The 17,970-nt window shown below is 47.6% G+C and overlaps 1 protein-coding gene across 1 annotated transcript in view; it reads left to right on the top strand.

Annotated features, from left to right (window-relative positions):
* The window catches only part of NPFFR1 (neuropeptide FF receptor 1), a 42,112-nt gene extending 26,842 nt beyond the window's left edge, over positions 1 to 15,270 (top strand). Inside the window, exons 3-4 of the mRNA XM_056850355.1 lie at positions 10,277 to 10,376; positions 14,382 to 15,270. Of these exons, the coding sequence (XP_056706333.1) occupies positions 10,277 to 10,376; positions 14,382 to 15,270 (989 nt within the window). The remainder of the gene's footprint in view (positions 1 to 10,276; positions 10,377 to 14,381) is intronic.
* The last annotated feature ends 2,700 nt before the right edge of the window (positions 15,271 to 17,970 follow it).

Below are 17,970 nucleotides of genomic sequence, written 5' to 3'. Positions count from 1 at the left end.
GCCAATATGTACCATTGGTCACCAACGACAACGGTGCCCAATTTACATCCTCCGAGTTCAAGGAGTTCCTGGCCAAGAACTTGATCTGCCATGCAACCTCGGCTCCGTTCCACCCCGCCACCAACGGACAGGCGGAACGGATGGTCCGGACGACCAAGGATGCGTTGTGGTGCATCGACCGCTGTGACTGGGACAGGGGAATGGTGGATTTCCTCCTAGCACAGCACACCACGCCCAACTCTGTGACCGGGAAGAGCCCCGCGGAACTCCTCATGGGTCGCCGGCTGAAAACACTGCTCGACCGGTTGCACCCTGACCTGGCGCCTGAGTACCCGGGCCGCAAAGACTCGACCACCACACCAAGGGTCGTTGAGCAGGACGACCCCATGTTTGCCCAAAACTACGGAGCAGACCCCACCTGGATTCCAGCCATGGTCCAGGATGCCACTGGCCCGGTATCCTATCGGGTCACCACCCCGGAGGGGCGCGTTCTGCGGTGCCACATCGATCAGCTATGCCGCCGCCCCGCTGACTTGCCGGAAGCAGCCACGGTTCCAGCGCCGCTGCCGATTCCTGTCACCAGGGAGCCGGAACAACCAGAGTGACCGGAGCAAACGTTGCCACTGCCAGCGATGGACTCCTCCAGCAGCCCGGCGGACGACAATTCAGCCATCGAGGGTGATCCGGCAACGACAAATCGCCCGACGTCCCCCATCCCAGCGCTGTGCCATTCCTAGCGGGATCGATCGCGGCCGAGCTACCTCCAGGACTTTGTGTGATCCCAGTGCACAGTGAGGGTCGCTCGGACTTAGGGGGGAGGGGTGTTGTGTATGTATATAGTTGGGGAGTAAGCAAGGGGAGACCTAGGAGCTTGAGTCCTGCACGAAGGATCCTAAACCCTGCTCACCCTATTGGTCAAGCAAACGGGCCCCATTGGTTCTAAGCCAATATGTACCATTGGTAACCAGGAGGTTATGTCCCCCTATCACGGATCAAGGGGGGAGTGGCCACAGGTGGCCAAGGGGGCATATAAACGGGTTGCTCATTGTGTGCAGTTCTGTTCCTGTAATCAAACACGGTTGTTGTTTGAACTCTGTCTCCAACCTCGTGAATCCTTCCCATGCGGACATAACAGATGGCATTGCCACGCTGCCTCCTAAATAGCTTCCAGCCCCGCGCTGACGCCAAAAACTCGCCCTTTCTTTCAAACCCCATGGAACTGCTCCATAGCGTTCCACGGAGCTACAACATCTCTGTAGGGTTTTTCTTCCCACCAAGTGCCTGCAGCCCTTAAGTATCTGGAGTGAGGAAGAGAACAAGAGGGCTGAGATGGAAGTAAAGGATGCTCAGACTTCCTGTGCAGGAGCCTGCTCTGAGCCAGCCAGCAGCACTGTGAAGCCGCTCTTTGCAAGAAGCCCCTGTACCCTCTGCTCCCCCTCTCAAGCTCTCCCCAGATTGAGGCACAGCAGGTCAGGTAAGAGAGGCACCCAGAGGAGGGAAGGGGAAGGGGAGCAAATTTACCACCACCCCACTGTAGCCTGCTTGCTCTTTTCCCAGGTGGTGGTTGCCAGCGTGGTATAGCGGTTAAGAGTGGTGAACTCTAATCTGGAGAACCGGGTTTGATTCCCCACTCCTCCACATGAGCGGCAGACTTTAATCTGGTGAACTGGGTTGGTTTCCCCACTCCTACACATGAAGCCAGCTGGGTGACCTTGGGCTAGTTACAGTTCTCTCTGAACTCTCTCAGTCCCACCTACCTCACAAGGTGTCTGTTGTGGGTAAAGAAAGGGAAGTAGATTGTAAACCGGTTTGATCCTAGTCTGACACTATCCACATTGCCTCAGCTTCACCACAAATATTCTCATTTGATCAAATAATAAATAGTCAAAAGTGCGAAATTATCCATTATTAGGCTGTATAGCCAAGCCTGGGTTTAACCCTTATTTAACCCTCACTTCAGTCATAAAACTTCCTCTTAAAGATACAAATGAATGTCATGAACATTGATCAATGCCTGGCCATACACAGCGCTAAGGCATGGATGAGTAGTACTTGTTATGGATGAGAGCCTGAGACCCAATTCATCTTAGAAAAACATACCTGTGCTGAGATGCCTCCAACCATAAAACCAGTCAGATGGCTCATCCACAATACAGGGAGAATTTATGAAGATGGATCAGTGATCGGGACACGGTCAATCTAAGCTATCAATCTATTCTTTCCCTCTAACTTGGCCGCAGGAATACCAGTTTCCCCTCCTTTAGGGAAAAAGCAGTGCCTTTGTGACATCAAGTAGGAGTCTTGTGACATGGGTGGCCGTTCCACCAATCCCTGCCCTCAACTCGGAACTGATTTGCATGCCTAGCAACCAGGAGCAAGGAGGTGGGAGGAGGACTGATGTCACCAAGGAGGCTGCCGATGTCATAAAGACAAGGCTTTCCCTCTAACCTGGCCGCAGGAGAGGGTTGCCCGTGACAGAGGACTAAGGAGATGAAAAGAGGCAGCAGGCACCAGACGTGCAGGATGCCATGAGGCAAAGGGTGAGAAGAGTAGTAGAAAGAGGGTGTTTGGGTATTTTGACATCTCTAAGGCTGCCAGCTCCGGGTTGGAGATTGTTGAGGGCCGAGCCTGAGGAGGGCAGGGTTTGGAGAGGGGAGGGACTTCAATGCCACAGAGTCCACCTGCCCAAGTGGCCATATTCTCCAGGGGAACTGATCTCTGTCACCTGGAGATCTGTTGTAATAGTGGGAGATCTTCAGCCACCACCTGGAGGTTGGCAGCCCTAATTTCTTGAAGCCAGGGGTCTGACTCAGTATAAGTCAGCTTCATGTGTGACTGTTAGGTCTAGAATGCTGGATAAAGCTTGCTTGAAGCAAGGCCATTCATAGGGGCAAAGGAACAATACCAGGAACAAATGTGATCCTGTGCCAGTAGATGAGGGGATATGGTTTATCTACTTTGGGCCCCTGGAGGGGGGGCTATGGTTGTGGGTCCATGGTAGAGCAGCTGCTCGGGACACAGAAGGTCTCAGGTTCAGTCCCCAGTATCACCAGTTAAAAGGTCTGGCTGATGTTACCATGGGGAGCCAATGTCAGTCTGAGTAAACTAACCAGACCTTGATGGACCAATGATCTGATTCGGGGTAAGGCAGCGTCATATGTAGTATGGACCCATTACATAAAGAGACCAAGAAATCACTCTGATCCCTGAGGAGCTCTCTAGTAACAGTTTCCCCTCCTTTAGGGAAAAAGCAGTGCCTTTGTGACATCAAGTAGGAGTCTTGTGACTAGGTACAGGTTGTTCTTTTATGTTTGTGGTAGCGTGTTGATCTTATGCATTTTGCCTTAGAATATAGCATTTGCCTTTTGCTAATTTAGAGCTTGTGCTGTTTTTTTGTATTAACCTCCAGGTACAAGCTGGAGATCTCCTGCTATTACAAATGTTCTCCAGTCGATAGAGATCAGTTCACCTGAATGGCCAATTTGGCAATTGGACTCTATGGCATTGAAATCCCTCCCCTCCCCAAACCCCACCCTCCTCAGGCTTCACCCAAAAAACCTCCTACCAGTTCCAAAGAGGGATCTGGAAACCCTATGCCCATAGGGTTGGGGACCCACCGCGTTGGGGACCCATGACATAAAGAGACCAAGAAATCACTCTGCTCCCTGAGGAGCTCTCTAGTACCAGTTTCCCCTCCTTTAGGGAAAAAGCAGTGCCTTTGTGACATCAAGTAGGAGTCTTATGACATGGGCGGCTGTTCCACCAATCCCTGCCCTCAACTCGGAACTGATTTGCATGCCTAGCAACCAGGAGCAAGGAGGTGGGAGGAGGACTGATGTCACTTGGACATTGTCTTCAGTTACCAAGGAGGCTGCCGATGTCATAAAGACAAGGCTTTCCCTCTAACTTGGCCAAGGAGAGGATTGCCCCTGAAAGAGGACTAAGGAGATGAAAAGAGGCAGCAGGCACCAGACGTGCAGGATGCCATGAGGCAAAGGGTGAGAAGAGGAGTAGAAAGAGGGTGTTTGGGTATTTTGTCATCTCTAAGGCTGCCAGCTCTGGGTTGGAGATTGTTGGGGGCCGAGCCTGAGGAGGGCAGGGTTTGGAGTTGGGAGGATACTCCAATGCCATGGAGTCCACCTGCCCAAGTGGCCATTTTCTCCAGGGGAACTGATCTCTGTCACCTGGAGATCTGTTGGAATAGCAGGAGATCTTCAGCCACCACCTGGAGGTGGGCAATTCCAATTTCTTGAAGCCAGGGGTCTGACTCAGTATAAGTCAACTTCATGTGTGACTGTTGGGGAGGTGGGAGCAGGACTGATGTCACCAAGGAGGCTGCAGATGTCATAAACACAAGGCTTTCCCTCTAACCTGGCCGCAGGAGAGGGTTGCCCGTGACAGAGGACTAAGGAGATGAAAAGAGGCAGCAGGCACCAGACGTGCAGGATGCCATGGGGCAAAGGGTGAGAAGAGTAGCAGAAAGAGGGTGTTTGGGTATTTTGACATCTCTAAGGCTGCCAGCTCCGGGTTGGAGATTGTTGAGGGCCGAGCCTGAGGAGGGCAGGGTTTGGAGAGGGGAGGGACTCCAATGCCACAGAGTCCACCTGCCAAAGTGGCCATTTTCTCCAGGGGAACTGATCTCTGTCACCTGGAGATCTGTTGTAATAGTGGGAGATCTTCAGCCACCACCTGGAGGTTGGCAGCCCTAATTTCTTGAAGCCAGGGGTCTGACTCAGTATAAGTCAGCTTCATGTGTGACTGTTAGGTCTAGAATGCTGGATAAAGCTTGCTTGAAGCAAGGCCATTCATAGGGGCAAAGGAACAATACCAGGAACAAATGTGATCCTGTGCCAGTAGATGAGGGGATATGGTTTATCTACTTTGGGCCCCTGGAGGGGGGGGCTATGGTTGTGGGTCCATGGTAGAGCAGCTGCTCGGGACACAGAAGGTCTCAGGTTCAGTCCCCAGTATCACCAGTTAAAAGGTCTGGCTGATGTTACCATGGGGAGCCAATGTCAGTCTGAGTAAACTATCCAGACCTTGATGGACCAATGATCTGATTCGGGGTAAGGCAGCGTCATATGTAGTATTGATATTCTGAGTCTTTAGAGTAGTGAAACTCAGTTACTTTTCCCTGCTGGCCTCAAATGAAAAACTACACTAAAGCATTTAACTCAGCAGGCCAAATGGCTATAGTAGGGTTGCCAACCTCCAGGTATTAGCTGGAGATCACCTGCTATTACAAATGTTCTCCAGGTGGTAGAGATCAGTTCCCCTGGAGAAAATGGCCACTTTGGCAATTGGACTCTACGGCTACTTACAGATCGCTACTTACACAAAAACTCCAACCACCACCCCCGACAGAAAAGAGGAATAATCAAAACATTAATGGACCGTGCAAGATGGATCTGTGAACCACAGTTTCTCAAGGAAGAAACTAATCATCTAAATCCCGCACTGCTAGCAAACGGCTATTCCAAGAATGAAATCAGAAGGGCCATTACACCAAACAAAAATCAGAAAACTCAGGAAAAACAGTCTCCCATAGGAAAGGTATTCTTGCCATTTATTAAAGGAGGCACTGATAGGATGGAGAAACTTTTGAAAAAACATAACCTACAAACAGTGTTTAAACCCACCAAGAAAATACAACAAATGCTACGATCAGCAAAAGACAAAAGAGACCCCCTCACCTCTGCAGGAGTATATCGTATACCTTGCAGCTGTGGACAAGTTTACATCAGGAGAACAAAACGCAGCATACAAACAAGGATAAAAGAACATGAAAGATACTGCAGACTGGGCCAACCTGAGAAATCAGCAGTGGCTGAACATGGACTGACACAAACAGGACACAGGGTCTTATTCCAAGACACTGAAAGACTGGACAATTCTACCAACTATTTTGTCAGATTGCACAGAGAAGCCATTGAAATTCATAAACATCAGCACAACTTTAACAGAAAAGAAGAGAGTTTAAGAATGAATAAGGCTTGGCTTCCTGTCTTGAAAACCTCCAGTCTAACAAAGACTACAGTCAACAATAGCCATGCAGATTAGCTTTGGATTTCACACATTAACAGATCACTTCAGGATACAATGGGTCCATATTAACATACCACACCCTCATTAGCACATTATCTTGATACTTACAGGACAATGGTTAGCACATTACCTTTGTTACCTTTTGCAGGACATTGATTCAGCTCAAACCCAACCCCTTTCTGACTATATATTACTCTTTCTACACACTTGACACTGAGAGACACTGTCCTTCAGTGTTACTCCTCTGAAGATGCCGGCCACAGCTGCTGGCGAAATGTCAGGAAAGAAAATACCAAGACCACGGTTACACAGCCCAGATAACCTACGAGAACCAATGAACTCTGACCGTGAAAGCCTTCGACATTATTTTGAACTCTATGGCATTGAAGTCCCTCCCCTCCCCAAACCCCACCCTCCTCAGGCTTCACCTGGTAGAAACCTCCTACCAGTGGCAAAGAGGGATCTGGAAACCCTATGCCCATAGGGTTGGGGACCCACCGCGTTGGGGACCCATGACATAAAGAGACCAACAAAACACCCTGCTCCCTGAGGAGCTCTCTAGTACCAGTTTCCCCTCCTTTAGGGAAAAAGCAGTGCCTTTGTGACATCAAGTAGGAGTCCTGTGACATGGGCGGCCGTTCCACCAATCCCTGCCCTCAACTCGGAACTGATTTGCATGCCTAGCAACCAGGAGCAAGGAGGTGGGAGTGGGACTGATGTCACCAAGGAGGCTGCTGATATCATAAAGACAAGGCTTTCCCTGTAATTTGGCCGCAGGAGAGGGTTGTCCCTGAAAGAGGACTAAGGAGATGAAAAGAGGCAGCAGGCACCAGACGTGCAGGATGCCATGAGGCAAAGGGTGAGAAAAAAAGTAAAAAGAGGGTGTTTGGGTATTTTGTCATCTCTAAGGCTGCCAGCTCTGGGTTGGAGATTTTTGGGGGCCGAGCCTGAAGAGGGCAGGGTTTGGAGAGGGGGGTGGACTTCAATGCCATAGAGTCCACCTGCCCAAGTGGCCATTTTCTCCAGGGGAACAGATCTCTGTCACTTGGAGATCTGTTGTAATAGTGGGAGCTCTTCAGCCACCACCTGGAGGTTGGCAACCCTAATTTCTTGAAGCCAGGGGTCTCACTCAGTGTATTTTGACAACCCTAATTTCTTGCAAGGGGTATGACTCAGGCTATGGTTGTTGCTCCATCGTAGAGCAGCTGCTCGGGACACAGAAGGTCTCAGGTTCAGTCCCCAGTATCACCTGTTAAAATGACTGGGTGATGTTACCGTGGGGAGCCAATGTCAGTCTGAGTAAACTATATAGACCTTGATGGACCATTGATCTGATTCGGGGTAAGGCAGCGTCATATGTAGCATTGATATTTTGAGTCTTTAGAGTAGTGAAACTCAGTTACTTTTCCCTGCTGGCCTCAAATGAAAAACAAAACTAAAGCATTTAACTCAGCAGGCTAAATAGCTATAGTAGGGTTACCAACCTCCAGGTACTAGCTGGAGATCTCCTGCTATTACAAATGTTCTCCAGTCAATAGAGATCAGTTCACCTGAATGGCCAGTTTGGCAATTGGACTTTATGGCATTGAAATCCCTCCCCTCCCCAAACCCCACCCTCCTCAGGCTTCACCCCAAAAACCTCCTACCAGTTCCAAAGAGGGATCTGGAAACCCTTTGCCCATAGGGTTGGGGACCCACCGCGTTGGGGACCCATGACATAAAGAGACCAAGAAATCACTCTGCTCCCTGAGGAGCTCTCTAGTACCAGTTTCCCCTCCTTTAGGGAAAAAGCAGGGCCTTTGTGACATCAAGTAGGAGTCTTGTGACATGGGCAGCCGTTCCACCAATCCCTGCCCTCAACTCGGAACTGATTTGCATGCCTAGCAACCAGGAGCAAGCAGGTGAGAGGAGGACTGATGTCACTTGGGCATTGTCTTCAGTTACCAAGGAGGCTGCTGATGTCATAAAGACAAGGCTTTCCCTCTAACTTGGCCAAGGAGAGGATTGCCCCTGAAAGAGAACTAAGGAGATGAAAAGAGGCAGCAGGCACGAGATGTGCAGGATGCCATGAGGCAAAGGGTGAGAAGAGGAGTAGAAAGAGGGTGTTTGGGTATTTTGTCATCTCTAAGGCTGCCAGCTCTGGGTTGGAGATTGTTGGGGGCCGAGCCTGAGGAGGACAGGGTTTGGAGAGGGAAGGGGCTTCAATGCCATAGAGTCCACCTGCCCAAGTGGCCATTTTCTCCAGGGGAACTGATCTCTGTCACCTGGAGATCTGTTGTAATAGCGTGAGATCTTCCATTGGACTCTATGGCATTGAAGTCCCTCCCCTCCCCAAACCCCACCCTCCTCAGGCTTCACCCCAAAAACCTCCAGTATCAATGATAGTGATTCGGGTACCAATGATTTGATTTGGGTAAGGCAGCGTCATATGTAATATTGATATTGTGAGTCTTTAGAGTAGTGAAACTCAGTTACTTTTCCCTGCTGGCCTCAAATGAAAAACTACACTAAAGCATTTAACTCAGCAGGCCAAATGGCTATAGTAGGGTTGCCAACCTCCAGGTATTAGCTGGAGATCTCCTGCTATTACAACTGATCTCCAGGTGGTAGAGATCAGTTCCCCTGGAGAAAATGGCCACTTTGGCAATTGGACTCTATGGCATTGAAGTCCCTCCCCTCCCCAAATCCCACCCTCCTCAGGCTCCACCCCAAATACCTCCCATCGGGGGCAAAGAGCGACCCGGCAACCCTCACCATTCCCCACGCACTCGGAAGGGAAGTCAGCATATCACCAGAGGACACTGGGGTCGCTTTTGCGTAAAGTTTTCCAGACTGTCCCCTGGCAATATACTGACATCACTACTGGGAGTGCTGTCAGTGCATCACTGGCAATGGCATTACGTCACCAGTGAAGGCTCCTGCTACTGGTAAATTCTCCTGCCAGTTTCCAGGCCCTGCATCAGGGAGTGCTGCTCTGCCCAGGTTTTGTGCTTTTGGGGGCTGGGGCGGCGGTGTTGCTCTGTTCTGGGGAAACTGATTTTTCTTTGGAGGGGTTCTTTGTTGCTATTTGACATTGCCTTACAGGAAGCATTGCATTTTCCACCCCATAGGAAACAATGAAAATCAGGATGGCTGTGGACGTTTTGTTTGGGAGTCTTTAAAAGTGCTCAGGGAGGGTGATGTTCTAGCACTCAGTGAAAAACTCCATGAACGTTTGGCCAAGTGCTAGAGCATAGCCCCTGGTGCAATGCCATTACTTCCAGGTCACGCCAGAAGTTGCATCATTGCACAGGGATGACAAGCACACCCCATCTTTGACTGGCCACTTTCTATCCACAGACCAGGTGAACACAGGTGGGCAATGACTGCATTTACTTGAATGTCTCTTGCCATAAGCAGGCAAATAGTAACTCTAGCCAACCTCCCAGGGCTAGTAACTCCTGGTAATCTGCTGGGTTATGCTGTTTTGGGGCTAATGCCTGCACCTGGAGCTCTTAATCCCTTATTGGGAAGGCTGAATGAAGAAGAAGAGTTGGTTTTTATATGCCTACTTTCTCTACCACCTAAGGAAGAATCAAACTGGCTTACAATCATCTTCCTGTCCCCTCCCCACAACAGACACCCTGTGAGGTAGGTGGGGCTGAGAGAGCTCTAAGAGAACTGTGACTAGCCCAAGGTCACCCAGCTGGCTTCATGTGGAGGAGTGGGGAATCAAGCCCGGTTCTCCAGATCAGAGTCCACCGCTCCAAACCACTGCTCTTAACCACTACACCACGCTGGGATAGAGGCTGAGATAATTTATCCTCTTCTATGCAAGATGTTCAGTTTCTTGGGACTCTTACCCAGGCTATTACATTTAAGAACTGACATAAAAATATTTAATGGGATGAATAGTAGTTCATATAGACTTTCTTGAGACTTTTTACAGTGTGAAAATTATGCTCAAGCTTCATGTGATATATCAAATATGAGGAGCTCATGAATGAACTTCTGTTTGTTATATATTAGTAGTGCAGATTGATAATAGAGGAATTTGCAGTGAGGCTTAGAGGAATCTGTCTGCCAAATGTAAATTAAATGTAATGTTTATCATATTACAAAGCTATGATTTTTTTTAATGTTCAGCTGCCTTAAGCAAGGCTGAAGTTTGGTAGCTCTCATTCATGAAGAGATTCTCTGTTGGGGGCTATGATGTAAATACACACTTGTGACATTCTGCCTATAATTCCAGGCTGGCCATTTGACATCATCATGTGTAAAATGAGCGGGCTGGTCCAGGGGATGTCAGTCTCTGCTTCAGTATTCACACTGGTGGCTATTGCAGTGGAAAGGTAGGTTTGCATCATTTTGTTTTCTGTACTTTTGCCTGCAGCCAGTGAGTTAAGCTTTGTGTGTGTGTGTGTCAAGTGCCATCAAGTCGCTTCCAACTCATGGTGACCCTATGAATCAATGTCCTCCAAAACATGGTATCTTCAACAGCCTTGCTCAGGTCTTGCAAACTGAAGGCCATGGTTTCCTTTATACCAGTGGTTCCCAACCTTTTTTTGACCAGGGACCACTACGACTTTTTTGTTCGGTGCAGGGACCCCAAGGTTCAAAATAAAAATTCCGAGAATTTGAAAATAAACTTTAATCATAACTGTTAGTTAAACATTAAACTTAGAATAATATTTGAATATATATATTTTATAATAGAGAACTTTTAATTGAAAATATTAATTTATTATGGGTTTATAACTTTGTTTTTCGGGCCTTAATTTAGTTCTCGCGGACCCCTGGGGGTCCACGGACCCCTGGTTGGGAACCAGTGCTTTATACAGTCAATCCATCTCTTGTTGGGTTTTCCTCTTTTCCTGCTGTCTTCAACTTTTCCTAGCATAATTGTTTTTTCCAGTGACTCTTGTCTTCTCATAATATGACCAAAGTACGATAGTCTCAGTTTAGTCATTTTAGCTTCTAGGGTCAGTTCAGGCTTGATTTGATCTATAACCCACTGATTTTTATTTTTTGCTTTCCATGGTATCTGTAACACTCTCCTCCAACACCTCATTTCAAAGGAATCTAGTTCCTATATTGTCCAACTTCAAACCCAGACTAAGAATGTATACGAAGCTACTCTGTACTAACTCTAATTTATCTTGATTTCAGTAAGGCTTTTGATTAAGGTTCCACATAATATTCTTGTTGACGAGGTGGGGAAATGTGGTTTAGACCCGGTTACTGTTAGGTGGATCTGTAACTGGTTGACAGCTCGCACCCAAAGAATGCTTCTTAATGGTTGCTCATCTTCTTGGAGAGGAGTGACAAGTGGAGTGCCTCAGCACTCCCAGCCTGTCCTGGACATCTTTATAAATGATTTGGATGAAGGAATAGAGGGGACACTTATTAAATGTGCAGATAATACTAAATTGGGAGGGGTAGCAAATATGGTAGAAGACAGAGCCAGGATACAGGATGTTCTTGACAGGCTACAAAACTGGGCTAAAACTAAAACAATGAATTTCAGCAGAGATAACTGTAAAGTTCTGCATTTGGGTAAAAAAAAATCAAATTCTTAATTATAGGATGGGGAGACTTGTCTTGGCAGTAGTATGTGCGAAAAGGATCTAGGGGTCTTAGTAGACCATACACTGAACATGAGTCAGCAGTGTGATGTGGTAGCTAAAAAAGGCAAATGTGAAGTATAGTGTCCTGATCACGCAAAGTGATGGTATTGCTTTACTCTGCTCTAGTCAGACCTCACCTAGGCCATTTATGCATGGCTGTTTCCTCACAGTCACCCTGTCGACTACTTCGGGGTTTTGCTTTGATTATGCTTGTATTTTCTGACTATCAGAGCTCACCTTGCTCTTCCCATGGGTTTCCACGCATTTTCTGGATTCATGTTTAGCCAGCATCCAGAAAATGCAGGGGAAATGCACAGAAATGCACGGGGAGAGTGAGGTGACCTCTGGCAATTGGAAAATGCAAACATAGTCAAACCCACCAAGAGAGCACCAAGGAAGCCCAGGGTCACTGTAAAGGGTTGCCATAAGTCGGCTGCAATTTGACAGCACTTTCCACCCCCAAAACGTTACATTTACAATCCCAATGCGTGTCATTAGAAAATCCAAATTCTTGGTTGATGGACACTAGGGACTTTACTCAAGTTCCGTTTGTTTTGCAGAGGGTTGAAGGTTCTATTATGCTGTTCGGCACCAGCTGTACCCCACTGATTTTTTTGTCTTCCGTCTGGATCCCCCCCTCATTTTCTTGGAGTGTTGCCCCCCTATCTGTCCCAGCAGCCTGGTATGCCATGAGGGCATGTGGGATCAAAGCTGCCAGGAGAAGCAGGGCACTGCTATGCCAAGGTGAACCAAAGAGTCCAGGGCTCTGGACTCCATTTTGGTGACTTGTGCAAGCTTCAGGAGCTGTCAGGCAGAGATGGGTTGTTTTGCATTCCTCTGACCTTGAGGTGGAAAAGCTGGAAACAATAGGGAGTAAATGAGCCTCCCTCACATCATTAATGAAGCGCTCCAAGCAGACACCTGGAACTAATAGCCAGCACCTTAATTCCATCAGCGATCAGAGTCCATTCACAGAACTCTCACCAGCCCTCTTAGCATATCTGAATCATCCTCCAGTCTCATCTAGCATGCAGAATAGATTATGCCAAGACATCCCCTGTCCACTCCTTCCTTCCTGGGAAAATCTTCCAAACATCTTCACACATCTGAAAATCTATGCTAGCAGCCCATTCCTGAAAGGGGGGGAAGTCTTCTGGAGGCGGTGTGACCCCGCCGCCAGCGTAATGGTGGTGTTTTGTGAGAAGTGGTAGTCGCCCCAGTAGCGAGTGAATACAGCAGAGACAGCACCTATACAAAAGTGCTCTTTTATTCACAGTGATAAAGTGCTTCGCCAGCACGTCCTTCTCACACCCCACAACAACTATTCACACATATTACATATATATACACTTCTGGCACAGTGTCCCAGCCAATGAACTGTTGGCTGCCTAGTTGCCAGGACCCTCTAGCTCAGTCCAGTTTCAGCCAGATTTTCTGTTCAGTCATTGAGCTATCATGTGACACCACCTATCACCTGGCTGTCACTCAGATCATTGTAATGTAATCTGCTTGCTCTGTGCAGTCTTAAATGTCAACAGGTAAGTGCGTGTAACTGCACGATTACACGCACTTATGCTGGCGGCAAGGCCAGTCCCACCGGCGGCTGAGCGCCGCAGGACTGCATCTCGCCCCTTCACCAACGCAGCCTCTCCGTGGCTCAGGCCACGGCGTAAACAGGCTGCACCGGCGCAGGGGGGCGAGCTGGGGGGAGGAGCCGCCGGTTAGGCAGCTCCCTATCCCGGTTCGGCTGGTTACACCAGTGCCGGGAACGGCTGTGCTGCGCCTGCTTTTGAGCAGGCGCAGCCTCGCTGTTTTCAATGGGGCTTTTAGCCCTGGTAAAACAAAAAAAAAGTTGCAAAACACCTTTTTTTTAGTTTTGCGGCGTGCGCAAATCGGCTTAGGGAGAGGCGCCGCTGTGCCTCTTCCCCGCCAACTCCGCACGCTGTTATTTCAGGAATGGGCTGTAAAGTACTTAATCAGGCAAACCAAGGTATTCTTCCATGTTGCCATTACTGCATGCCCTTTCATACTTTAATATCTCAGCCACCGGAGACGTAATTAAACCTTGTGTCCCCGGCAAGATCCACTGTCCTTGCCAGGTACCTCATGCAGCCTCAGGGCTCATTATTGCTAGAAGTACTGGCCTTTTTGCCATTCAACGACATGCATGTTTTTCTTGAATCCAAGACAACCACCCTTTACATCCAGTAATGGATAACATTTAACATACCATGAAGCTAATGCTGAAAAACAACCTTGTGAATTAGTCGTTTCTGTATTCACCTGTACATATTATTTCTGTATGTACATGAAGTACTTTGAACACTCTAAAGCAAGGGGGTCTCCAACCTTTTTGAGCCTGTGGGCACACAGTGGAGATCCTTGTGCTGCGGTACCAGCTGCTGCCAAAGAAACTTTTAAAACCAGACTTCCAGTGGCCAATCAGAAGGCTTGCTGGGTAAAAGCCCCACCTGTGTCCACCCGCTTTCTGAAAACACTTGGCGGGCACCAGGAAAGGTGTCAGCCAGCACCGTGGCGCTCACAGGCACCACGTTGGTGACCCCTTCTCTGAACTGCCGTAATCATTTATTTAAGCTATTTATGTGCTGCTTTGCAACCATGAAGATCTCATATCGCTCATATTTCAGAACACCCACAGATGTGCCTTATACCTCTTCTAGTTTCTGAATGTAATGTCTCTGAGCGTAATGTCTCTTCTTTCTTTCGTAGGTTTCGTTGTATTGTGTACCCGTTCAGACAGAAACTTACTCTAAGGAAAGCCCTGGTCACCATTGTTCTCATTTGGGTTTTAGCCTTAATTATTATGTGCCCTTCTGCAGTTACTTTGACAGTCACTAGGGATGAATACCACTTCATGCTTGATGCCTACAACCATTCCTACCCGCTCTACTCTTGCTGGGAAGCCTGGCCTGAAAAGGAGATGCGCAAAATCTACACAACTGTTCTCTTTTCTCACATCTACCTTGCTCCCCTCACCTTGATTGTGATCATGTACACTCGAATTGCCTTCAAACTCTTCAAGTCATCTGCACCCATAAGAGGTTCCCAGTCAGAAGAGAATGAGGGGAGAAGAGTCTCTAAGAGGAAGGTCAAAGTGATTAACATGTTGATCATTGTGGCATTGTTCTTCACTCTCTCTTGGTTGCCTCTGTGGAGTTTAATGTTGCTAACAGACTATGGGAACCTCACTGAGTATCAACTCAACCTTGTTACCGTTTATTTCTTCCCATTCGCCCATTGGCTGGCTTTCTTTAATAGCAGCATTAACCCAATCATCTATGGGTACTTCAACGAGAACTTCCGGAGAGGATTCCAGGAGGCCTTCAAAGTCCAGCTTTGCTCTATGGAAAGGGAACACAAAGATACCTACTCCGAGAGGAACAACTGCGGATTCCTTTATGGGGCACGCAATCGGATTTTTGTTGAAGTTCAAGGCAGTGATTCAGCACAGCCATCTGAGACTGGACAAAGTAGTTTGCTAAGAACTGGGCTGTTTCCGATGAGGACTGGCCGGGTAGCTCACCAGGGCTTGATGGTGGAGGATTTTGACAGTAAAGGTTGCTTACCCAATGTCAGCATCCCAGCGTGGGATATTTAAGGGAATTTTAGATCCCCAGACCTGATGAACTGACTTTACTAGACATTATTACATCATTTGCAGAGCATGTGAACCAAATGCATGTGAAGTAAGCTTTTAAAGACCAAACCCTTTTATCATTGTGGATGTCTGTGTGAAGATATATTGCATCTGGGGGACTTGCTCTTCTTTAAGTCACAGATTTTGATACCTGAATGCAGAATAGACTAGTTTTTATAAAGTTTCAATTTATAAAGGCATAATTTCCCCTTAAAACCTCCTGTGTATTCAAAAGGGGCCTTGACTTAAGGGGAACTTGAAGTGGGAACTTGACAAAATGTTTTGAAGTAGAACGTCTAGACAGGAGTACACCTGACAGCTACTGACCAGCTACTACATCTATTTGACACTACTGGCTGGGCTACCTCAAATTAAAAAACAACAACGAGTGAAGGATAAAATTAAACAGGAAGAGAAACCTCGTTCCAGGGACAGAAGGATAAAGAGGAAGGCAATCAATCTATAGAACAAGGCACCCACACACACACAGAGTCAAGAGCAGGTCAAGTAATTGACTCTAAAGCAGGTATATAATAGTCCCCTTAACTTGTGTGAGATTACACTAGGATGATATAAATGGTGTCGTTGTTGTCACTTCCGCAAGATCAAATTGCATGCCCTGTTGTGCGTTGGAAAGGAGAGCCTGTGCCCCCCAAAGTTCCCAAGTGCTACCAAATTCACTTACCTTGCAAAACTGGATGTGATTGGCATGTTCAGGAAACACCATGCTGGTAAAATGTCAGCACAGGAACCATTTGGGAGAACAACATGGTTATTTCCTACAACAGCACTGCCTGGTATTCTGTTTCACAGGAGTTACAAATTTACAGGAGTTTGAGGGTACAGCATGAGCTACAAATTATGAAGTTAACCTGCTGGCACTTGTGAACTAGTTTAATTTTACCCATGTCAATGTGATTAAACCAGTTTCTAGTTTTGTTTTGTTGTGGGCTGCAGCCATGGTATCCCTTTCTTAGTCCGGTGAGACAGACAGGTCTTATCACAAGCACCTGGAAAACATTATGGCCCTCATTAAAAAGCACCATGTAAGATCCATGATTCTTTAGAAAACCGATGAGCTTTCAGTAAAGACATCTTGAAGTGGGTGTTACACATCATGAGGTGTAAAAATGCAGTCAAGTCTCAGCTGACTTATGGTGACCCCAGCAAGAGGCTTACAATGCAAATGAAAGCAGAGGTGGTTTGCAATGGCCTTCCTCTGCACAGTCTTCCTAGGTGGTCTTCCTTCCAAGTACAGCCCCTCTTAGCTTCTGAGATCTGGCAAGATCAGGCTATACCATTCCACTCCCCCCCCCACATTAATCATTTGCATAGCAGTTTATATGAAAAGTTTCTCTTTTTCCTATTATTCTCAAAAAATGCAGTGTTATTATGACCTGTCCATGACAACCTGTCTGAGGCCTGCTTGAAGCTATGATTCCTGAATCCTGACTTGGACAAGTAGAAGTAACTCAAATAAGAGAGCAAGGGTTGGTTTGTAATTCATGGTGCCTCTTCTTAACTTTATCAATGTCTCTATTTTTCTGCAGCCAGACCATTAATAAAGTAAAAGCAAATGGGTTGTATCACATGAACACATGAAACTGCCTTATACTGAATCAGACCATTGGTCCATCAAGGATAGCATTGCCTATTCAGACAGGGCTTTCAAGTCACCTCCTGCTTGGTCCTTTTAATTGGAGAGGCTGGGAATTGAACCTGGGACTTTCTGCATGCAAAGCAGATGCTTTTCCTCTGAGCCACAGCCCATATCTTACCATTCTGTTTAACTAAGAGTCAAGCTAGATGATATGGCTTCCCAGAGCCTGCCCAGGGACACACCATTTTGTGTGAGTGAGTTCCCACTGGGGAACTTCTTTTAATAGACTAGTGGGAGGCAGATTCTGGTTGGGACCACTGCAGCATAGGGGGAGGAAGGGCTCCTACCTCCCAGTGTGGTGTAGTGGTTAAGAGCGGTGGTTTGGAGCGGTGGAGTCTGATCTGGAGAACCAGGTTCGATTCCCCACTCCTCCATATGAGAGGCGGAGGCTAATCTGGTGAACTGGATTTGTTTCCTTGGACTAGTTTCAGCTGTCTTAGAGCTCTCTCAGCCCCACCTACCTCACAGGGTGTCTGTTGTGGGAAGGGGAAGGGAAGGTGATTGTAAGCTGGTTTGAGTCTCCCTTAAGTGGTAGAATAAGTCAGCATATAAAAACCAACTCTTCTTCTTCCTCCCCCCGCAATGCTGTTTTTCTGACCTGAATCAGAGCCAGGGGGTATATTGGCAAATAACATCCATCCAGTGGTTCCTTCATAGAATTACAGAGTTAGAAGGGACCACTTCTGTTCACAATCAGGGTGTTTTAAAACTGGTTCGGAGGTAAACAGTCGTTTGAGACTGTCAAAAGCGGTTTGACACTGGGGGGTCTAATTTACTTTGGCTGTAGGCAAGGTGGCTGCGCTTCCCTTTCCTTTAGTCTTAAGGAGGTCTGTGATGGGCAGCGCAACCTGAGCGAAGTTGGGGAGGAACCCCCTGTAGAAATTTGCGAACCCGAGAAATCTTTGAACCTGTTTACGGGTTGAGGGTGGTTCTCAATTGATCACGGCTTGTACCTTCTCTGGGTCCATCGTAAGCCCTTGGTGTGAAATTATATAGCCCAG

Source organism: Euleptes europaea, chromosome 5, assembly GCF_029931775.1.
Source record: "Euleptes europaea isolate rEulEur1 chromosome 5, rEulEur1.hap1, whole genome shotgun sequence".
NCBI lineage: Eukaryota > Metazoa > Chordata > Lepidosauria > Squamata > Sphaerodactylidae > Euleptes > Euleptes europaea.
Note: the sequence above shows the minus strand (reverse complement) of the source record. Positions and strands in the feature narration are given on the sequence as shown.